At 46.3% G+C, this 23,784-nt stretch overlaps 1 protein-coding gene across 3 annotated transcripts in view; it reads left to right on the plus strand.

Moving 5' to 3' along the window:
• Positions 1–18,074, plus strand: part of NBR1 (NBR1 autophagy cargo receptor) — a 39,459-nt gene extending 21,385 nt beyond the window's left edge. For 2 of the 3 annotated variants that reach the window (XM_053260103.1, XM_053260104.1), the window contains exons 11-22: positions 560–716; positions 1,891–2,172; positions 3,168–3,320; positions 3,519–3,594; positions 4,268–4,378; positions 6,072–6,233; positions 6,332–6,475; positions 6,977–7,307; positions 13,338–13,432; positions 13,705–13,780; positions 14,967–15,072; positions 16,179–18,074. In XM_053260103.1, coding sequence (XP_053116078.1) covers positions 560–716; positions 1,891–2,172; positions 3,168–3,320; positions 3,519–3,594; positions 4,268–4,378; positions 6,072–6,233; positions 6,332–6,475; positions 6,977–7,307; positions 13,338–13,432; positions 13,705–13,780; positions 14,967–15,072; positions 16,179–16,358 — 1,873 coding nt within the window. In that variant the 3' untranslated portion in view covers positions 16,359–18,074. The remainder of the gene's footprint in view (positions 1–559; positions 717–1,890; positions 2,173–3,167; positions 3,321–3,518; positions 3,595–4,267; positions 4,379–6,071; positions 6,234–6,331; positions 6,476–6,976; positions 7,308–13,337; positions 13,433–13,704; positions 13,781–14,966; positions 15,073–16,178) is intronic. The other variant, XM_053260105.1, reaches the window with a different exon arrangement.
• Positions 18,075–23,784: the final 5,710 nt, after the last annotated feature.

The raw sequence follows: 23,784 nt of genomic DNA on the forward strand, positions 1-23,784 counted from the left end.
CATGCGCACGGCGTGTACGCATGTATGCAAAGCACACACGTGACGCGTGCACCATCACACATTCTGAAGCCTTTTGCCGAGGAACGGGGTTAGGGGTGGCAGGAAGGTACACTGCTTCCACAAATGGTGTTCAAAAAAGGAGCACTGGCAGGGGAAAAGCGGCAGGAAGGGTAAGTGTGCACCCTCCCCCACCCTTAAAGAGCCACACACACCCCAGCATCGAACCACGAAACCCCCCCCCCCCATCAGCAGGCCTTTAGAATGGCCTGCGAACCGGTCCATGCACATCACTATTTTACATCTCCTTTCCTCCCCAACCAACCTTGGGAATTGTAGTTTTGTAAGCCTGCTGAGGTTTCCATGTTTGCGATCCCGGGCTCCTTCTCTGGTTGCACTATCCAGAGTTCCTTGGTTGGGGGGCGGGGAGGAGTCATGGCAGTTTGTAGCATAGACCTGATCTTAAACTACAGACCAGAGTCTGCTTCATATAAGGGGAGGGGGTGAATTTTTCTACTGCGCCTGAGTTGAGTAACATCCAGCAGCTGCTTTTGCTTTCCAGTCCCCTTCAGGGCTGCCCAGTCATTATCCCCACACTGAGTGCTGCCTTTGTGGATGAGAATCTGCCAGACGGAACCCATCTCCAGCCAAGGACGACCTTCACCAAACATTGGCGCATGAGGAACACTGGCAACATGGAATGGAGCTCTGACACCAAGGTGCTTTCCCGTACTCCGTGGCTAAAGATAGGTGCTGAGGATCGGATCTGCCTGCAGAACATGCCCTCTTCCCCCTCCACCCCCATATTTGTAGCAACTTGTGGTTACTCCGCAGTAAAGGGGAAGCACTTTGCCCAAGCTGAGCAGTGCCCTTTTCTTACTACTTTTTCATGTTCCTGGACAGAGTCCCGTTGCCTTCTCTGTTGTGCTGCTTCCTGTAAACAAGAGTCCCCAAGTACATAACTTGCTTATTTGGGTGGCAGCTTGGCTTTTGTTTGGAGCCATCCAGCAGCCGATCTGGGGCACTGGCCAGTGTTAAGGCACAAGGGTGGCAGCCCCCGTCCCCCTGCCCCATTGCTCAGCCATAAATGGAACCTGAAGGATTAATTTCAGGAAATGGTATCAAACCATTGATGGGCCATTTTTTGTGCAGGGTGTGGTGGGGGCAGTGGAGGATGGCTCTGCTGGATAAAAATTATTCCCGCTTCACTCTAAAACTTATCCTGCATGCAACACAGACGGGTACTGCTTCCAAAACATGTTCCAAAGTTATTTGCCATCCACTGGAATACAATTACTTGAAAGATGCCTATAGCCAAATACTTGGCGGCTTAATTCAAATCCATATGTAAATCTTCTCTTTGGCACCTCGTCCTCCTGGTTTCACTGCCCTTTAGTTCCTTGCCTCTACAGTAGCCCAGTTCGTCCTGCCCTCGGTTGCAAGGGACTGTAGCCAGAGTACAGGGACAAGGGGTACTCTGCCAAGGATTTGGACTGTGGTATGTCCTCTGTATCAGGGATTCTCAACGTTGGGTCCCCAGATGTTATTGGACTTCAACTCCCACAATCCCCAGGCCCAGTGGCCTTTGGCTGGGAATTATGGGAGTTGAAGTCCAATAACGTCTGGGGACCCAACGTTGAGAATCTGTGCTCTATATTGTGTAATTCCAAGAATATTCTGTTTCTGGGTGAGGCAGCACAATAGCTGAGGCCACTCAGCAAGGCTCAGTCCTGCCTAGGGATTGGAATCTGGGTTTTCCACTTAATAGAAGGAGACTAGAAGACATCCTATTGTGGACAGATCTCTGCAGTGCATGTATACTCTCCTTCAAGTGTTTAGTTGGAATGAGGAAGAGCTAATAGACTCTTGCTTTTCTTTCTTTCCACCCTCCAGCTGAAATTCATGTGGGGGAACTTAACTCTGGTGTCCTCAGGGAAGAAGGATGCGATTGTGCCCTCCTTGCTACCTGGGCAAGTGGGGGTCGTCTCTGTGGAGTTCATAGCCCCCCCAGCAGAAGGAACCTACACATCTCATTGGCGGCTATCACACAGAGGGGAGCAGTTCGGACCCCGGATTTGGTGCAGCATTGTGGTAGACCCCTCCTCCGATTACCCCGAGAGTGACAAACTGATGTCCCATTTAAGCCAGAAGGGCAGATCACCTTGTAAAAAAGAGGTGAGATAAACTTGTCCCTGAGCTGATGTCACGGTTTCCCCTGACTCCTTTTTTTCTTTCTTTCTCCATAGCCCTTCCTCTTGTGTACTCAGTATGGCATTTTACAGTTCTTTCCCTGAAGATAGCTTTTATTATAATCTGTGTTGAGTTTTTCTTTTTTAATGTTTTTATGAATCTTATGTATCTATTTTTCTGGTCAGTGACTGAAAATATACTCCTCCTCCTCCTCCTCCTCCTCCCTTGGGCCGCTGCCTCCTCCACCTGCTCTTTCCTCAGGTCCCTGCTTTATCTATTGTTATTATTTTCTTCTTCCATCAGCCACCATAACCCTGAACTACCTTCCCATAGCTCCCATAGCTTTTAGCCTACCCCAGCATTTTGTGCTTTGAATACACTGTTCAGTATGTGTGGGTTTTTAAAACTCCTATAATTTTGAAGCTCTTGGATGAAGAATAATCTCCCATTAATCAATAAGCAATCAGCAAGGGGTATAATTCCTTTTCTCCTGACAAGAAGCCCACCTAGAATGGGCTCAGAGTTTATGGAAGGAGCTAGGAAGTTGCAAGCACATTTGACAAGTGGAATGCTGTCTTTATTCAAAGATATGGACATCAGTAGTGTTCAGGACTATGTGGAGCATGCATGCTGTGAACCGATGTGAGAGTTGCATCTGTTCCTGGAGAGAACGGGAAATGTGCTTTAGTCTGCCGTATTAGCATCCAGCCTGAGCTAGCTGGTCTGTTAACTCAACTCATCAGTCTCCCAGACAATGTGGGTGGGGGGAGTGGGGAGGATCCAGACTCTCCCCATCCTATGTTTCTTTTCTTTCATCCAAGCCTTTTTGATGGACATGTGGAACAACAAAACAAACACTTAGTGACCAGAAAGAATCACCACCGTAATATGGCTTGTTTGTGCCTAGTTAGGATGAGCCTGGTTACCTTGGGGTGGTTGATGCTCCCTTCAGTATTCCTCTTGTTCCCTGCTTTCTGCAGGAAGGACCCCCAAACCTCAAGGCAGAAGCTCTGCAAACTGCTGATAGTGCCATGCAGGGTGGTTTGGCCAACCTAGCTGCTCCCCCAAAGGTGAAGAGCATCCTCAGCACACGAGAGTTTTACATTCCATCAGTCGACCTTCTCACGGCTCAGGTGAAACTGCAGGCACAACAAGGACTTGCAGAACATCTAGTGGTTTTGTCTTCTGAATCTACAAAATTAGGGTCTGGCTGACTGGTGGCGGGGTGTGTGTGTGTGTGTGTGTGTGTGTGTGTGTGTGTGTGTGTGTGTGTGTGTTTTGCAGATCTCTCTTTACCCCCTAACTTGAATCCTTTGGTTTCTGTTCATTAGGATTTGCTCTCCTTTGAATTGCTGGACATTAACATAGTGCAAGAACTGGAGCAGGTTCCTCATAACACTCCTGTTGGTAAGCATCATCCCCACTCAAGAGCGCCTTTGAGCTATGGTGGTGGCTGGTAGATCATCTTCCTATTTTGCTGTAAAAGATCTATGCCTACTATTCCATATGTACACTAGGGCAGAGTGCTCTGGCAGTATTTCCTTGCAGACCTTGGACATTTCTGGGCCTTTAACTACCCTGCTCTTCTCATGGCATAGAGTGGTGATGGGACTGTCAGTTATTAAGGATATCCTGATCCTCCTCCTCCTCCTCCTCCTCTGATCCAGTGTTTACTGCTGGCCAGGGCCAGTAGCTGCTTGCCTTGGACACCCTGGCTTCTCTGCCTCAGCAGATACTGTTTAAAGTTTATATAGCTTCCTAACCCCATCCAAGAATGTTGACTAATCAAATTATGGTGGGCAGGACACCCGAAGATGCTGCATTCCTAAACCTTTGAAGCTCAATGTGAGGAGTGCCAACCTGTTGCGCATCTGTAAAGTACATTTCCCTCACCATAGAGCAACCACAATAGCCACCAAAAAACTCCCTACCATGTGCTGTCTGGGTCCAGCTAGACTTTGACCCCTGCACCTCTATACAAATGAGGCACTGGAGGGACACCCCAAAAATTGTTTCTGAGAATGTCAAGAGCAAGTGGTTGCTCTTCATGATGGCATCTTCTCTTACCTTGTTTTTCTAGACATGACTCCGCACATGTCTCCGCTGCCCTATGACAGTCACCTGCTGGAGAAAGCTGGCTTGGACCAGATAGAGGAAGAGAATGATGGAAGCACATGTAAGCCACTGTCTGGTAAGCAATGAGGAGCTTTTTAGATGGCCCCAGGGGGTCCTTTGGGTTCTCCTGGGCTTACTGACAATTAGAAGCCACAAAACCAAGTGCTACCCCTAGAATTGGAGGACCTGCCTAGTTTGTTTTAGTGATGCTGGCGTGTGATTTGAAGAGGTGTGTGTGCTCTGGCAAAGGTAAATGTGTATAATGTTAGTTTATCTTCGGTATTAGCCCCAAACCTTGGCAGATCTGTTTCTTTCCCCTTCTCCTGAGCCACTAGGATGGGAGAGGTGCCACTTTGAAAGCTGAGTTGGAAGGCAATAAACTGTCTTTGGGGAATCTGCCACCTGGGAGAGAGTGTCCCAAAAGTTCTTTCACCCTAAAATCTTATTGGTGAAATGGCAGTATTGGCTTCTGCTGGTTTAGGAAGACATCCGTTCCTTTGTGGCGATCGGGGCTGACATCCTCACTAACAAAGTGTGTATGTGAGGAGGCTCTGTGGGGGCGTCTAGGGATCTTGCATGCCCCTCCTAGATGTGCGCAGTTGCTCCAGAGGGCTGAGACTTATTAGCGCTACATAGCGTTGGGTTTCCGATCTTACAGAGTGCTTCTGGATGCAAGCAACGTGTGGAAGCCTTCACCCTCTGAAGCAACAGTGCACACGCAGGAGGACCCTCTTGTCCCCATACGGCCTCCCCAGACGTGTGCTTCCTTAATCAGGATGCCTGCCAGTAGCCGTTACTCCAGGCCTCACCCTCTTCTCAGATTTATTTGTATGCATCCAGCCTACACACCTTGCTCTGAGGAAAGAGGCAAAGACTGCCATGCTTAACAGGCCTGGAAGCAAAGGAGCAAGAATAAATGTGGGTGTACAGAAGTAAACAAAAGATCAGTGGAGCTATTGTCTGGTCAGAGACAGTCCATCCCTTCAGGAGTCCAGGGCATTTTCTCCAGCTTTGTGGGCAACTAGGGACAAGCAATCTCCTGTTCATAGGCAGAAAAGCTCCACCCTGCCCTAGCCCTCTCTTCAGTACACATGAGGTAGCATCCAGACTGGTCGTGCACATAAATACTCTTGGGTAATTGTGGGAACATACACAGCCATGGCACACTGAAATTCATCTCTGTTCCAGACTAGTTCTTGCATTTGCAAAACCTCTTATACAAGCCCATGTATACAAAAAGGAGGAACTCCTTGTGCAACCTGCATTCAGGGGACTCCTCTTGCGTTACTGGCCGTGCAAGTTGGCAGAGTGCTCTAACCCAAAAGCTCCTTCTTTTAGTGCCACTGTGGATGCTACCCAGTGTCAGTTGGTGGCCATCTCACTAATTCTGCAGATTTCACCAGGCCATTTCCTAACAGTTTAAAACTTATACCTGCAGCTTCATAAGGCCAGGAAAGTTTGATATTTTCTTTCTCTTGAATGAAAGTGGGATTCCTGGGTTGCTTACATCTGTGCTCAGTGCCAAACTACAACTGCGGCTTAGTGCAGCCATAAATATTTTGAAATATGCAGTGTCGCTAATGATCTGGCCAGAATTCTGGCTCCTCCTTTAGTTGTCCCATTCTTCCAAAGCCCTGTATTATATCTGGCTGAAAGTGGTCACCAAGGGAGGGACTCAAGCCCCATCCTCTACGAATGTTGTCACATTTCCTGTCCATGTGGCTTCTGAATCTTGTGGTATGTGCTGATGAGAACTTCTCATCCCTCAGATACTCGGGGGGAGAAAGGAAAAGCAGAAAATTCAACAAACCAAGAGGAAGGAGAGGAAGACATGAGTGGGACCCAGTTTGTGTGCGAAACAGTCATCCGTTCTCTCACCTTGGATGCTGCACCTGACCACAGACCCCTGCAGAGGAATAAATCTTTGCAGAGTGAGTGTTTTAATCTGAGCTACTTTCTTGAAAGTCTTGTGTGTACAAAAGAAGGCACCTGGCATTTTGATATGTACCTCTGGTTTTTGTTGACCTAGATTCTCTACAAGCACTACAGGATAGCATTCACTACGGCTCCAAGAGTGAAGACCTCGTTAAGATTAAAAGTAGTCCTTCATCCACAGCACACAAACTAGAATCCAGGAACCAAGGCATGGAGGTGGCCAAAGAACCTGAGTTTGGTAAGAGAGGGCAGAATCGAAGATAGCAGTATTATCCATGGGAGGGTTGATCATAGATTCCCTTGATCAGGAAGGACGGACTCAATTTGGAACAGGAGCAAAGAAGAGCATGATAACAGGAATGGTGATACCCATCTTATGAGCAGAGATTAAAAGAGATCTTCCACCCTTTTGCTCCTGGCTTCTGATTGTGGTATACTTCTGTAGGTTGTATAAAATGGTGGTGGCTTTTTGTTGAGGGTTTTTTGTGTGTGTGTGTGTGTGTGTGTTTTTTTGGCGGGGGGTGGTAGTTTGGCGAAGGGAGTGATACAGGATTGGAGGTGATGTTCTTTTGATCCCTTCCAAACTTATTGAAAAGGCCTGGTGGGGGAAAGATCTTGTGACATAGGATTAGACAGGGTACTATGGCTTGAAGAACCTTGCAAAAGGGGAACTAATAGAGGTCTAGAGAGAGCCTGCAATGATCCACGTAGTAAAAGAATGTTTTCTGTGTTCTGCTAGAAAAACTCCTAATGCAAGACGGTGAGGAATCAAGTGACAGGGAGGCTGAAGATGATGCTAAGGATGAAGTCCGCAGCCAGGCCTCGTCTGCCTCTTCTGAGGATTACATCATCATCCTCCCAGAGTGCTTTGACACTAGTCGCCCTCTGGGTGAATCCATGTACAGCTCTGCTCTCTCACAGCCAAGTTTGGAGAAAGCAATGGAGGTCCCAGCAAGACCTGGAGCAGAAAGCCACCCCACAGCTCACAGTATCAATGATATCCTGACAACCTCGCAGACCTTGGATGAGGAGCCACTGATCCCTCAGATCCTTGAACCCCAGCCAGCAAGGTACTATGTAGAGCAAGAACAAAGTAGGACTGTGTTGAGGCCTTTCTGGTAGTCATATACAGCTTCTCTGCTGCCTGGAGCTGAGGCCATCTCTGAGTGGGTTATCCTTCCTACATGCTCCCGGGCAGGACTAATTGAAAATGTTGCAATGCCTTAAGAGCCCAAGCAGGATAACCCCGCCCAGTTCTTTTACTCCTGCTTTGCTCCTAGGCAGTTGTACTTTTTCCTAGCTCTAAATATCTCTCTTCTTCCTTCGTATTTGTTTTTACTACAACCTTTTATTACTCCCTCTGCTCTAATCTTTCTCCTTAACCTTCTCATATACCTTTAAAAAAAACCAACCACCACCTCCTTGCTCCCTTTTTCCTGCCGTTTGTCCCTTCTGTCTATGGAAAGGGCACAGGCTATTAGGCACATTCTGCTGCCGAAGGGCAAAAATGCAGCGAGATTTCCACGCCTGACTTGGGCACCAGGCTCTTCTCCCCCGTTCGCACCACCTCTAATGGCTGCGCCGACGCACCCTACAAGCGAAATGGAGGCCAGTTTTCAAGAGGGCGATCTGCTGGCTAGACTGACAAGGAGCTTGGCGAGAGCTCAGAGAGAGCCCGTGCCGGACAGCATGGGCCAGGCTGCAGCCTTGCTCCCTCCGCTGCTGAGCACTTCGGGGATGCCACACACCCTTCCCAATGCGGGTGGCTACAGCCCTGGACATTTGGCAGGAAGGTCGGGAGGCGCCACGTCTGTAAACCGCTCCTCTCCGACTTCCAGGGATGCTGCGGCAGACCGCCACGGATCTACAGGAGTCTTGAGATGTAGCAAGAGGGACTTTACGACTTTGGTGAGATCCCTCCTTGGCGGGGCTAGTCAGGGCGCAGTTCCCGCGGGTCCCTCCTCGTCGGCCACCTTTGCTAACCTCCCCCAAGAAATGCCACCGGCCTGGCAAGACTGGATAAAAAATACCCCAGCTCTGTTACTACAAGGGGTGGTTCAGAAGTGTAGAAGAGGGAAGGAAAGGGGCAGGGAGGCACTTTCTGAATCTTCATCCACTGATACTGAGACCAGGTCTCTTGGCAAAGCCAAAAAGAAGAGAAAGCCTACTAAAAGGGCGGCACAATACAAGTCGCCTGCTCCTAGGGATATTATTGTCCATGAGAGGGAAATTCAGTCCTCTGAGAACTCTGGAGCAGATTCCCCCAACCCCACTCCCCGTGTTCCTGTACCTATCACTACCACTAGTGGGAACCGACCGATAACTGTAGCTACTGCTCCAAATCCACCCAGAACTGTCACTTCTTCTCCACTTCAGGGGGCTAAGGGATCTGCACCTATACCTCATGATATTGAATTAAATACAAATCCAACTCCAGTTAACCCTATAGAGGACCCTGTTGGGGAACCACTTCTGGGTTCTTTGGATAAGGAAGAGGGGGAGTAGTCGGATGATCAGGAGAACCCTGCTTCCACCTTATCCCAACGCCTATTTGCTCATGAGGACTTTACACCCTTGGTCCGCAGAGCTGTTCACACGTTGGGGCTTTCCCCTGCGGTACCAGTAGAAGTGCCACCTCCCACAAAGGGAGCTCTTGTATCTCCCAAGCAACAAGGGAAAGAACTTGACCTACCTTTACCTGAACTTTTTGCTGACACGGTCAAAGAGGAATGGTTGGTTAACATCAAATAATAGGAAGTCTATTGCAGTAGCCAATAAATACTATTCATTCCAACAAGAAGCTGCTGCCTTTTTCAAAGTACCTCTGACCGATGCCCCAATGCTGGCCCTACTCAGTGGTTCATTGTTACCCAGGGATGGGGAATCGGCACTTAAGGTCCAAAATGACACATGTATAGATGCTTCATTTAGAAAAGCAAATGAGGCATCTTCCTTTATCCATCAGGGCTTCAGCGGCACCTTCCATGCTGTTTCACGCCTCGGTGGTGTGGCTGGATGATTTAATTGAAAACCTTTCTTCAGATGTCTTCTCTCTTAGACATCAATTAATAAAAATCCAGAAGGCTCAGGCATTCGTTTCCGATGCCACATTAGATGCCATATGATTCTCCTCCTGTACTTCTACTGCTACTGTGGTAGCGAGACGTAATCTTTGGCTAAAGCACTGGCCAGTTGGCACAGCGTCTAGGGCTAATTTAGCTGCAGTACCTTTTGATGGGGTAAAGTTGTTTGGTGATGAGGCCCTCAAAGATGTCTTAGTTGAGTCAAAAGAAAAACGTAAGACTATGCCAGTACCTACCCCTCCACATCGCCTGGACTGCCTGGCGCCTAGAAGAAAGTTCCAGTATCATTTCCAGCCCTTTCATTCATTCCGGCCCTCCTTCTGTAGTAGGGACAGAGACTTCAGGTCTCAGCGCCTCCAATGGAACAGACAACGGGGAGCAAGAACATACAGTCAGAACTGCCAGAACTTTACCAACCAGCCTAGAGCTCAGAAACAACAATGACTTATTTCTGGTGGGCCTGGGGAGATGGCTATCAACTTTCTCACAGTTTTGGGAAATCACACATCAGTGGGTGTTGAAAACAGTCAAGACAGGCTACAAAATAGATCTGACTTCAGTTCCCCCCAGCAGATTCTTAACCACACCTCGATCCCGATGGCCTCTAAAACATGTGGGGCTACTAGGGGCAATATAGCATTTGCTTCATATTGGGGCAATAGAGTTAGTTCCATTAGCTCAACAGTGAATGGAAATTTACTCGATAATATTTACAGTCCCCCAAAAAGACAAGTCCCTCAGGGCAGTGCTGGACTTAAAATATCTGAATCGCTGGGTGCCAAGGCACATATTTCACATGGAATCTTTGTGTTCTATAACAGAGGCCCTACAACACCTGGACCTATTAATATCAACAGATATTGGCATATCTACATGTGCCAATACTTCCCAAAAGTTGACACCTGCTAAGATTCAAATACAGTGGAATTCATTATCAATACAAGGCCCTACCCTTCGGGCTCTCATCCACCCCACAGGTGTTTACAAAGGTGCTGGCACCTATAATAGCACTCCTGAGGTTACAAGGAATTTCCATCTTTGCTGACTTAGACAAACTCCTGCTGAAGTCGTCATCAGACCTACAACAGACCTACGTATAACATTGCAAACCCTAAAACATCATGGGTTTCTTATAAACAAAGACAAATGCCACTTAGAACCATCTTATCAACTATTACACCTAGGTGTCCAGATAGATACTCAGAGACAGAGTATACCGGCCAAGGGAACGGATGCAAGCCCTACAGCAGGAGATGTCGGTGGTCTTATTAACAGGACAGTCAAGGCTATTGGCCTTAGCTCAACTTCTAGGTCTGATGGTGACATCTCTAGATTCTGTACCATGGGCCAGGTACCACCTGAGGGATCTCCAGTGGTTTCTACTCCCTTTTCACATACCTATTGCTGGAAAATCAACTTTTTAGTGGACGTCTCTTACAAGTTGTACAGTCACTACAGTGGTGGATAGAAGACTCCCACCTGCAGAAGGGGAAACAGTTTCTCGACCCACCCCGGATCTTGATTACAACATATGCCAGCAAAACGGGTTGGGGGGCACATTGCCAACACAGAACAGCTCAAGGGTGGTGGTCCAGAACGACAGCATTGCACAGTATCAAGTGGTTAGTGCTCAGGGCGATTCACCTGACCTTGATCTCTTTTCAGAACCTGATATTCCAACAGCATGTGTTGATTGGGACCGACAACACAACTGCAAAAGCCCATATAAACAGACAGGGCAGAACCAGATCGAGATCACTACAGACAGAGGCGGCATTGATCATGAGCTGGGCAGAGAACAAGCTAGCCTCAGGCATCACTCACCATGTCCAAGGAGACCTCAATTCAATTGCGGACTGGCTGAGTCGGGGACAACTATTACAACACCTTATTACTGCAATCCCAGAGTATTCTGGAAAATCACAGAGCGCTTTGGGAGACCCCAGGTCAACTTGTTTGCTTCAGCTCTCAATGCTCAAATACCCAGGTTCTTCATCTTGTCCACGAGTGGAGGCAGTGGGTGCACTATCGACAGACTGGTCATCGGGCCTCCTGTATTCATTTCCTCTCCACAGAGTTTGAATGCTCAGGGCCCAGGTAATCTTGGTGGCCCCATACTGGCCAAGGAGACTATGGTTCTCAGAACTGTTTCATATGGCCGCAGGAGAACCATGGTTTCTACCAGTATCTGCAGACCTACTACATCAGGGACCAGTAGAGCATCATGATCTAGGTTGGTTACAACTAGCCACCTGGAAACTGAGCAGGGGCTTCTAAAATAACATGGGTATTCAGATAGAGTCCTGGCTACTATGTTGGCTTCTACAAGAGACTCTACTAAGCGCATTTACCAGTGCACATGGAGGGCCTTCCTTCGTTGGTTGGCTAGATATTCGGTACCTTGGGGCACTGCAAACATTAAACATCTCCTAGCCTTTCTCCAGGAGGGTCTGGACAAGGGGCTCAGTGCTAATACTTTGAAGCTCCAGGCAGCATCCTGAGTAAAATTGATTTTCGGGAGCTCCTGAAGAAAAGGTTCACAACCATTCCCACCTTAAGAGGTTTTGCCTATCCCCTATGGTGGTACACAGGTTCCCATCTTGGGACTGCATACAGTTCCTAAAGCACTACAGGACCCTCCGTTTGAGCCTCTACGTTCTATTCCTCTGAGGATCTTATCCATCAAGACAGCGTTTTTAATAGCAATTACTTCGGCACGTAGAGTCTCAGAGCTGCATGCACTGTCCGCGCACAGAAATCTCTGCATATTCTCAGCTGACTCTGTCTGATACCGGACCCCTTTTTCAGACCCAAGGTATCGTCCTGTTTTCACAATTCACAGGACATTGTGTTGCCTTCTTTTTGCCCTAATCTGGTACACATAAGAGAGAAGGCATGGCACAAGTTGGACATTAGGAGATGCCTTAAGATATACCTAAAATGTACAGAAGTTTTTCGACATACAGAGACCCTGTTCGTCATTTTTCTACCTGCTTCTATGGGAAAACAAGTTTCAGCATCAACAATTGCCATATGGATACAGGTGTGTATTTCGTTAGCTTATTAATCCCTGCATCTACGCGCACCTGAGCACATTCTGGCGCATTCTACGAAGGTGGCAGCCACATCCGCTGCTTTCTCTACCAACGCTACAGGAGATATGCAAGGCAGCTACTTGGAATGTTCCTTCTCCCTTCACGAGACATTATAAAATCAATTCCTATTCTTCCATTCAAGCAGCATTCGGTCGTAGGGTGCTGCAACAGGTTTTTCCCCCAGATTAGGCTAGGACACTCCCTCCCAGAGAGTGTTTTTTGGCCAGAGCTGTGGTACGTCCCACTCAGAGATGGCCTCGGCTCCAGGCAGCAGAGAAAGGAGCATTGGTTCACTTACTGTGAAGGCTTCTTCTTGGTGCCAGAGCCGAGGACATCTCGGCCCTCCCAGGTGACGTCCTGGCCTACTCTATGGGAATCCTAAGCATAATGGAATTCACACAGCCTTGTACAATGTCGCTGTTTACTTAGTTGCTATTGTTTTCATGTTCTCTCTATTGTCAAAGGTTTTTATGTGTTTTCAACTGTTATTATGTACTTTTGTGCTAGTAGTCTGTTTGGCCTAAAAGAACTGGGCGGGGTTATTCTGCCCAGGCTCTTAAGGCATTGTAACATTTCCAGTTAGTCCTGCCTGGGAGCACATGGGAAGGATAACCCACTCAGGGATGTCCTCGGCTCCCACAGCAAGAAGAAGCCTTCACGGTAAGTGAACCAATGCTCCTTTCCAGAGGAGAGGAATTGTTGATAGCCGAGTCTGAGCCCAGTGTGTAGATCAGTCTGACTAAACCACAAACCTCCATAATGGAACTAAAGCCAAATGGAACATCATAGGTTTGAGTGGATTGTGTAGATGTAATGAGTATGACTCTCCAGTTCTGATCTAGGTTGTGCTGATGGAAAAACAGATATTCGGTTTTTCCCTCGTGGCAGCTGTATATTTTCACAAATGTTGTGTTTTAAATAGATCTTTGGCCCTTTCCCGAAATAATGGTTCTCAAGAAACGAGTACTCCCAGTGGAGAAGAAGCCCCTTCATTGGTTCCTGACCAAATGAGCGAAGGTATTGTGCTGTAGTTTTATGGGTGACAATTTGGTTAGCAACTGGTACTAACTCATTCATTAGTTTTATAGCCTATTCTGTTCCAGAGGCTTAAAGTGCCAAGTCAGTTTAATGCACAGATATATAGTGCTGCTTTCATTAAATAAGAACAGTGGCTCTTACAGATTCAGCTAGGACAATGTGAGCCCCATGAAATATTTCATATCCCTACATAGTTGTTTTCCTTCTGTTTCTGTCCTCATTTTCCCAATCTTTTCCCTCCACTCTTCTAGAGCTCCAAGGAGATATTTCTGGACTTCCACCTGCAGGGATTGTAATTAACACAACAACTTGTTCAGAAGTTTCCAGGTAATAACTGGCTCAGAATGGGCTTGCGTTTTGATCTGGCTATCAAGTGGTGGTCTATTTCACATTGAGAAATTGTGTCAGTTACTTGTACAGTGATACCTTCCCAAGCTCATCCTCTTCCCCAAAATTTCCACTTTAATCTTGTAATTGTGTAAATTTAATTTAAGCCGGGCTGTGTATGTGTTCCACGTACTACAAGTGTGGTATTTGGCACATAGCAAGGAGCAGCATCTAGAGAATGTCCTTTAAGGCTGTAAAAGATAGGCTTGAAAATGTGAGAAATGCCTTTTGAAATCTGACACCATTATTTATTCTTCATTTCACTTATACCTTATCTTCCTTCCATATAACTCATAGGAAGCTGCCATATACTGTATTATACAGACTGGCGGCAGCTTCTCCAAGGTTACAGGCAGGAGCCTCTCTCAGCCCTGTCTTGGAGATGCCATGGAGGGAACTTGGAACCTCAGATGCTCTTCCCATAGCGGCCCCATCCCCTAAAGGGAATATCTTGCAGTGCTCACACATGTCTCCCATTCAAATACAAACCAAGACAGACCCTGCTTAGCAGAGGGGACAATTCATGCTTGCTACTACAAGACCAACTCTCCTCAAGGCACTAAACATAGGCTTCCTAGGTGCTCCCATCCAGTCCAGAGCCAGATCTACTTAGTTTCAGTAAGGTTGCTGCCTCATTGCACTTCAGACCATATAATATAATGGGTCTGTTAGATTTCACAGTGGTTAGGAGTGTGGCTTCCATGTTCTGTAAAATGTTTTCCTGTTCTCATGGCAAGTTAAAGCAAAATAAATTATGCAGATGTCCTTAACTGAGACAGCTTATTTAAGGAAAGACCATTGCTCAGTAGCAGAGAATATGCTTTTTTGGATACATACAGTCCCAGGTTCAGTCTCCCATTTAAAAAGATCTCAGATAGCAGTGGTGGGGGTGGGGGTGTGCGTACACACTGTTGTTCGTAGCGAGGATACACAGACATAGGAGACGGAAGCTCTCCCCACGCCCACTTTAGCCATGCCCATTTCTGAATTGTTCATCCAAATCTCTTGATCTCTTTTCTTTTGTAAGTATATCAATGAAATCCCAGTGCATGTTCCATTAAGGAGCATCTGCTTGGTTCTTTCCTCCCTTTTTCTTGATGTTCTTTAACTGCAACCTTCTCTGCAGACACACACAGGTAAACAGCATCGCTGGTGGGCTCGTCAAGGGGGCCTTGTCAGTGGCTGCCTCTGCCTACAAGGCACTGTTTGCTGGACCACCCTCCATGGAGCAGGTAAGTTGCTCATGTATAAACACTCAGTGTCTCTGTGGTATGGACCAAGAGGGGCTTAGAATTCCAGGCTTTCGTAAACAGCCCTGCAACTGTAGGTCTGGTATTGGATGGACACACCATCCTGAAAACAAATTTCTAGCTCTCTTGACTTTCAAAGATGAGCCTGAAAGCCTGTGGCATCCGGAATTGCCATGATCAGGAACAGGCTGTTGGGCACTGCAGAAACATTTCTCATTTCTGTGTAACTTGAGATGGCATGGGCTTTGACTCATGATTGGGGCCTTGACTGACAGCCATAGTTGGAGTCAGGAAGGAATTCGTCCCCCTACATGTCGTTAAGCTGGCTGACTGCAGTCGCCTGGACTGGTTTCTTCAGCAGGTTCACTTTATGTAAGCTAGTAGGGATGTGCACGGACTGCGGAGGCGTGGTCCAACGCTAGGTGTGTGTGTGGGGGGTGTCTCGCTTTAAGGGTGGGGAGTTGTACTTACCCCTCCCGCCGCTTTCCCCCCTCCAGCGCTCCATTTCTCAGAGAAATTTTTGGGGCGGCAGCGTTCCTCCCTGCCGCCCCTGCCCCCTTGTTGATCAGTAAAAGCGGAAGTAACTTCCGCGCATTTGCCCACTGCTGACGCGCACTACACACATCACACGTTGTGTGCGTATGCTGCGCGGCGGGCGGGCATCAACGGTGGGTGCATGTGCGGAAGTTACTTCCGCTTTTACCGGTCAACAAGGGGGCAGGGAGGAACGCTGCCACCCCGAAAATTTCTCTGAGAAATGGAGCGCCAGAGGGGGGAAAGTGGCGGGAGGGGTAAGTACAACTCCCCACCCTTAAAGCGAGACACTCACCTCCCTGTGCCGGAGCGCCGGACTCGGCCACTTGCAAACTGTTTCGCAGGCCTCTAATATGGCCTGCGGACCGGTTCGTGCACACCACTATAAGCTAGTCAGGGTGGGGTGAGGACCATGAGGGAGTGACTGTGCAGCAGGTAACTGATCTAGAGTACATGGGCTTTTGATCCCTTCTAACTTGTATCATTCTAAAACTTAAAAGTGCTGCACACCAGTTTCTTCCTAGTTTTGCTAATTCTGCCTATGTCCTTCCAAGGCTCTTCCTGTGATCACTGAGGAACATACAGCTGTCTTCCTGGCCAACCTAAGTGAAATGGGCTTCTGCGACCGGCAGCTCAACCTCCGACTGCTGCAGAAACACAAGTGTGACATGGCTCAAGTTGTCACAGAGCTGCTCCAGTTGAGTCATGGTGACTGGTATGGGAACCAATATTGAGCCTCCTTCATCTTGCTCATTAAAGACCTGAGGAGCAAATGGCACCAGCAGCTTCTGGCTTTCTTCTGTTCCAGCCGTGCAGAGATGGCTTGGCTTCAACTTTTTCTTTACTTCTAGTTTTGTTTCTTCTATTGAAATCTTACATTCCTCCTTCTTCTCCCCCCACCCCACCACCACCTATATTTCTTGGCTCAGACACTACGATTTATTTCTCTTAACTTTTGAGACACTAGGCTTTTCAAATGGCATAATACCAGCTTCTCTTAATAGTAGCTAAGGAGTGAGTGTGAGTGAGCAAGCAAACAGCCAGGGACTTGGGTCCTGCATCCTCTTTGTCCGTTTGGTCTTCTCCTGGTGATGGAACTAAGCTCACAGAAAACTGGAGACCCCTCCTCCCATGAAGGGAGTGACTGAGCTGTTTGAACCTTCTGGATCTTGTTGAAGCAATAATTCCACCAGCATTTTCATGCTGCATGTCTTGCAGGGCAGTAGCCATACCTAAAAGCATTCATCACATTCTTGATTTTGCCTTCTCCTAGCAAATCCCACCAAACCCAAACGCTGCTGTTTGCTGCTAGTTGTGTGAGTGAAATACTGATTAGCAGGGCTGAGCAGGTGGTTTGCCATTAAAAAATACCAAAACAAAGAGCAGTGGCTCCTAGTATGTAAGCCTTTAGAGGTATTATTAATCATTATTCTTGCATAAAGTATTTGAAGGGTGGATGGTCAAGACACACTTGGGGTCTTCAAACACTATTTTTGTAGACCCATTTGTGCCACTCAAGAGGAAGAGACACTCTCATGCAGTATTCTTGATCCTCTCTGCCCAGAGCAGTTTTGAGACGAAAAAATTGCATCGTTTATCAAACCATGGAGCAGTGGAATATGTAGTTAATGCCTGCCAGATACTCTCTGCATGGAGTAGAACATGGGGGTGTGGGGTGGGGGAAACACCAGATGAGAGATGGCATTAAGGAGGCAATCTTTCATCTCCGTCAATCAAAATATGCGGAACTCAAGAATCCATGAGGAATTCTTGTCCAAGTCCTGTTTAAAAGGAACAGGATTTGTGGCCACTCTTGCTGGATTGTGTCCTTCTTCTTTTTACTCTCAGGTGTTTCTTTTGACTTTTCAAATATAAAAGATGGATGCTATCTTTTCATAAAACATGATGGGATGAACCAAAGTCTGACTTTTCTGTAGCTGCCAGGGGGAAAAAAGTTAACCTGGTTAATAGGAGGAATCTGAATGGGGAAGTCAGAAGAGCTTCTCTTTGCTCAAGCAAGAGGGAAAGAAAAAAGTAAGAAATTGAGGAAAAACCTATTTGTCTTTTTATTATATGTGTTAATTAAATCAGTGCATGGAAAGCTAAACATCTCTGATCAGAGACCTTCCAACTGGGACACTTCTCTGTTGGGGCAATGGGAAAAATACTGGTATTTCTAGATAGATCTCCCTCTCAGTTTTCTCTCTCTTTTTGTTGCTACCAATTCAATCAGCCAACTTCTTGTTACTCCTGATAGAGAAAACTTTGTTTCTTAGAAGCTGAAATTTAAAGCTTTCTTCTGTTGGCTTTGTATATTTTGTGGGAGGATGCATGGATAATAATTTAAATAGTACAAATTTTAAGATCTTTGTATATTGTTTAGAATAAGCACTTTAAACAGTCTTTGGGTGTGACAGAAACCTGAATAAAGTATACATTAAATAAAAAAAGCTTCATCTTTTTTGTTAACACAACATTTTTCTCTACTAAATTTTACTTTGCTTGCTGGGTGAGGTAGCCCACCCTCTTAAACAAGCTTATTTGAAAGTAAATAGAACTGAAATCAGTGGGATTTATTTACAAGTATGTTAAACATTAGGTTGACAGAGGGCTTGCACAGTGGAGGCATACTTGTGGAGTTAATACTTGACTTTCTTCCTAGAAAACATTTTATTTTGAGCACAAAAATGTGTGTTGCCTTTTAGATTGCAAACTCTTTGGGGACAAGGAGCCATTTTCTCAGTGGTATCCAGTACAGGTGGGGCTGGAAGTGGGGTTGGGGAATGTGCCACAGCTGTAGCTCATTCTCGCTCTTCTGACCTTGCCCAGGCATTAACCCTAGACAGGCAAGCTGGTACCATATTTTCTTGAATATAAGCCACACACACAGCTGAATGGGCGTTTTTGTTTTTAAAAAGCAAGCTTTTATTGCCCACATTTGCTTGCACCATTCAAATGGACATTCAAAGCTAAAAGTAGCTTCACCTCTTCTATCGTTCTAAATTACAGTTGACAGCTGCAGCAATTATTGTTTGTCAAAACTCTTTGTTCTTTGACAGGGTGTTTTTGTGTATTCTCACTGCTGCAAAAGCAGTACAAGTGTACAAGAACACCTTGTCAAACCAAAAAAGGAAAAGCTTCAGTGAACAAGAAAAGCAGCTGCTGCTGTCTGAGACAAGAGGTGTCCTAGCTGGCTATTCTGCCTTTAAATGGCTATTCCTTGCTCCTGTGAAGTGTGGAACCAGTGCAGACTGCACCTATGTAAAAACTGTGTTGTATACCCCACGGGTTATATCTGCAAAAATACGGTATTTGCTAGGTTGGGGATTAAAGTCCCCAACCTAGTGAATACCAACCCGTGCACCTGGGGTTAATTTCATGGTGGGGGCAAGGCAGCTAGGTGGTGCATGAAGAGTGAGAATGAGCAGTTCATTCTCGCTCGCTCGCCAAGACTGCTCCATTCTCTATCTCTATTTATTTGATTTCTATACCGCCCTTCCAAAAATGGCTCAGGGCAGTTTACACAGATAAATAATAAGAAGGATCCCTGTCCCCAAAGGGTTCACAATCTAAAAAGAAATGTAAGATAGACACCAGCAACAGTCACTGGAGGAACTGTGCTGGGGGTGGATAGGGCCAGTTACTCGCCCCCTGCTAAATAAAGAGAATCACCACAGTAAAAGGTGCCACTTTGCCAAGATAGCCAGGCACACATACACACACACACACACACACACACACACACACACACACACACACACACACATCCCACTGCCTGCCACTGAATCTTCTCCTTTTGACTTCTTTTTGTTGAAAAGCAATCTACTAGTGTTCTAAATAACAGTATTAATAATATATAAATAGCCACCCTTCTGCTACCTAGAGATGCTGAGACCCAGCAAATAGTTCTAAGTATATGGTAGACAATGTGCACAGCTGTCTATATTTCACACATTAAAAAATGTGGCAGTGAATGGAAGCTGTGTTTACTTTTTTAAAAAATTGTATGTATTCCAATGTTTAAAAGGTAGAGGAGAGGCATAACGTTCAGTGTACATTTAAAGCTGCTCAACAGCCCTCTAGGCCAGCTAAGGAGATCCCAGATTTAAAATCAGGGCCAGCCTTTGGGCTGGGTCAGCCAGGCAGTCGCTCAGAGCACCTACCTAAAGCGGGTGCCAAACTGACCTTGGTGTTTCACTGCTTGTGTATACTGCATGTTACGAAGCTGTAGAAAGCCTGTGAAACTTCAGTGGGATCTCGGAACTGGAGCAGGAGAGCACTGGCAGCAAATTATTGAGAATATATGTGGTTGCTAAGAGTCAACACCAACTTGACGGCACTTAATCAAATCTGGGCCCCTTAAATAGGAGCTGTGATACTACTACTACTAGGCTTTCCGAGCCTGCACAATTTAGCAACACCGATAAATGAACTGGTGAATGTGCTTCTCTCATGGGGAACTATTTAGCCTAGGGTCAACCCTGAATGAACTATGTATTTTGAAGAGTTAGTGTGAAAAATTCACACTTCCCATTGACTTACAGATACCAAATTTTGCATGAACTATCATGTCACTTAAATTAGCTGAATGCACACTGAAATATCCTGTGGGAAAGGTTTGATTTTTTTTAAAAAGGAGAAATTCTGAATATAATCAGATTTTAACTGTACTCAGCAGATTATTAACCCTCAATAGATTAATAATTCCAAAGTCACGTTATCTATTATATTAATTCTCCTGGGTGTGCCTTGGAATGTCCCAGAGCCCAGCTGATTGGCTGGGCGGCGGACGTGCCTGATTGGCTGAGGTGCACCCAGGAGGATTGGTTGCCATGGCAGCAGCTCTGAGTGGAGGCGGGGCCTGTAGAGGCAAGGTCCAAAAGGGGGGAAAGGGGGGAAAGTGGGAAGGGCAGAAGTGGCAGTGGGGAGGAGAGGTGGCTGGGTCCGGAAGCAGAGACTGGGGCAGAAGGGGCGGGGAGGTAACCGCCGGCCCCAAAGAGCACACAGATGCTCTGTGAGGGGTCAGCTAGTTCCTAAGAGAAGCAGAAGATCTTTCTCTGATCTACATTTACTATGAATCTATTTTACCATATATGGAAAGTATTCAATCAAATGAATAATGTTTGAAGCTGAAATCCTACACATTTCAAACTGTTTTTACTTTCCTTTTGCAAGCACATTAATAAAAACTTCTGTGGCATACACAGGTGGTCCTTAAATAGTGGTTTTGCCCATTCATGGGCCAACTTGAATACAAGGAGAGGAGAGCTAGTCTTGTGGTAGCAAGCTTGACTTGTCCCCTTAGCTAAGCAGAGTCTGCCCTGGTTGCATATGGATGAGAGACTTGATATGTGAGCACTGTAAGATATTCCCCTCAGGGGATTGAGCCGCTCTGGGAAGAACATCTGGGCTCCAAGTTCCATCCCTGGCATCTCCAAGTCAGGGCTGAGAGAGATTCCTACCTGCAAACTTGGAGAAGCTGCTGCCAGTCTGTATAGACAATACTGAGCTATATAGACCAATGGTCTGACACGGTATATGGCAGCTTCCTATGTTCAAAGTTTAGTTCTCATGGGTTTTGGTTGTTATTTTCTAAACCACTCCTGCCCCCAAATTGACACATGGTTTAAATGGCCTCTCTCTCCGCTAGCATGTGGGGAGATTTAAAGAACTGGTGTGAGGGGAGAGCCTGTACCCTCCACTCTCGCCTCTTGCACCGCTTCTTTAAAGCTCCCCTCACATCAGCTGAAAAGCGGGGAGAGTGGCTATTTAAACTTTATACCTCCCCCTGCTTCTCAGCTAATATGTGGGGAAGTTTAAATAGCCACTCTCCCCAGGCTGCTCCATCCACTCTTGCCATGAGAGTGGATTGTTTAAAGAACCTAACCCCATTTTCGGGTGAGGTCAACAACTCCAATATTGTGAATATAACCACCCTGCAATATTAGAGGGCCACCAGGATTTCATTTATTGAACTTTCCTAGATGTGTAATCTATGCAAAATGACTTTGCCTGGACAACAATGGGCCTTACCTACTAGTATAATATAAAGTTGAAGAAGAATGCCAAGAATACTCTGGCTACAACAGATCAAAACTCCTTCTCATCCACAATCCGTCTCCCAAAATTGCATTGCTCTTTGGCCAGCGAAGCTCACAAGCAGGGCACGAAAATGTTTGTGTATTACATTTTATATCCCGCTCTTCCTCCAAGGAGCCCAGAGTGATGTACTACATACTTAGGTTTCTCCTCACAACAACCCTGTGAAGTAGGTTAGGCTGAGAGAGAAGTGACTGCCTCAGAGTCACCCAGCAAGTCTCATGGCTGAATGGGGATTCTACACCATGCTGGTGTAGAAAAGTGTTTCCTATCCCCTCTGTTTGCAGTAGCTGGTATTTGAAAGCACCCAACCTCAAAACATTAATCTAAATAAACGAGATTTATGTTGGAGAAAAAAAGTTGAGTTAGGATCAGCAATGTAGCTGGTTCTTGAAAAGATCACTCTTCCTCTGAAGGGACAAGTTTGAAGCTTGCAGGTGCTACTGGATGACCAGGTTATTCATGGGGCCAGGAGTGCCTTTTTCTTGTGCTACCTGGTACGTCAGCTGGAGAACAAAGTAACCACCATAGAATCATGTCATGCTAACCTCCAGTTAGACTACTGCAATGCATACTGAAGAATGTTTGCTCCAAAATGCAGTACTGAGACTTCTGTTAAGCAGAGATATTTCACCAGTTCTTATCTGCATTGGCTGCTAGTTTGTTTCAAGACCTTTTTTTTTAAATTCACTTATCGCAACACTGATCATATGCTGTCAGATCAAATGCGAAGATCTTACTCAAGTCCCCTCCCTGGTTCAAGGAGAACTTAGGACAGAACAGAACTTCTGGACAGAACGTAGGCGTTCTTCTCTTCAGCAGCACTTTCTGTCTCTGGAACCCTCTTCCCCAGTCAAGTGTCTCTGGCTGAATGTCAGGAAGGCAGCGAATGCTGGGTTTTAGCTGTTTTGTGATGTTTTAAATTATGCTTTAGCCACCTAATGGCGCAGCGGGGAAGCAATCTGCCTAGAGAGCAGGAGGTTCAAATCCCCACTGGTGTGTTTCCCAGAACATGGGAAACTCCTATATCGGGCAGCAGAGATATAGGAAGCTGCTGAAAGGCATCATCTCTCACTGAGTGGGAGAAGGCAATGGTAAACCATTCCTGTATTCTGCCAAGAAAACCACATGGCTCTGTGGTCCTCAGGAGTCAACAGTGACTTGATGGCACAATCTTTTTTTTTAATAAGCCACTTGGAGAGCCTGGCCTGAGCATGTGAGGAAAAAAGGACAGCAATTCTAGCTCTCCTGTGAATTAGCTGCTTTGCATGCAGTGAGGTTTACTAAAGAACATAAATAAGAACAGCCCTGCTGGATCAGGCCCAAGGCCTATCTAGCCCAGCATCCTGTTTCACACAGTGGCCCACCAATACATATGAATGCTTATTTCCAAGTAGACATGTGTACATTTGCACTGTAAATGAAGGGTCCACTGACACATCTTTTTCTCTGTTATTTGTGTATGTATTTTTGAAATCAAAATCAGCAGCCACAGTTGCACCTTGTGGGGGAGGTGCACTAATTACAAGGGTAGGTGTGGGGTTGCTGGTGTGGATCCCTGCCTCCCCCCACCCCCACCCTTTTTAAAGTTGCACAGTGAGTTTGCCAAGTTTCAAACATTGAGGTTTTGTTTTTTTAATTATTTGTAATAATAAAGTACAGCTTTTTAAAAAGCTGACTTGAGTGGTGTGGGCACAGGGAGAGAGAGACAGCCACAAGTGAGGTCACAGGCCCTCAGCAGAACTGAAATTAGCTCCTTATCTGTCAGTTGCAGTACTCAAGTTTGTTATTCAAGAGGCCATTCTAAGTAAGCATTGAGCAACTTTGGTTCATCCAGGAGTGTGATGATGATGATCATTATTTTTCTTATTATTATTAATTCAATTTCTATACCGCCCTTCCAAAAATGGCTCAGGGTGGTTTACACAGAGAAACAACAAACAAATAAGATGGCTCCCTGTCCCCAAAGGGCTCACATTCTAAAAAGAAACATGAGATAGACACCAGCAACAGTCACTGGAGGTACTGTGCTGGGGTTGGATAGGGCCAGTTACTCTCCCC

This window comes from Hemicordylus capensis, chromosome 6 (genome assembly GCF_027244095.1).
Source record: "Hemicordylus capensis ecotype Gifberg chromosome 6, rHemCap1.1.pri, whole genome shotgun sequence".
Taxonomy (NCBI): domain Eukaryota; kingdom Metazoa; phylum Chordata; class Lepidosauria; order Squamata; family Cordylidae; genus Hemicordylus; species Hemicordylus capensis.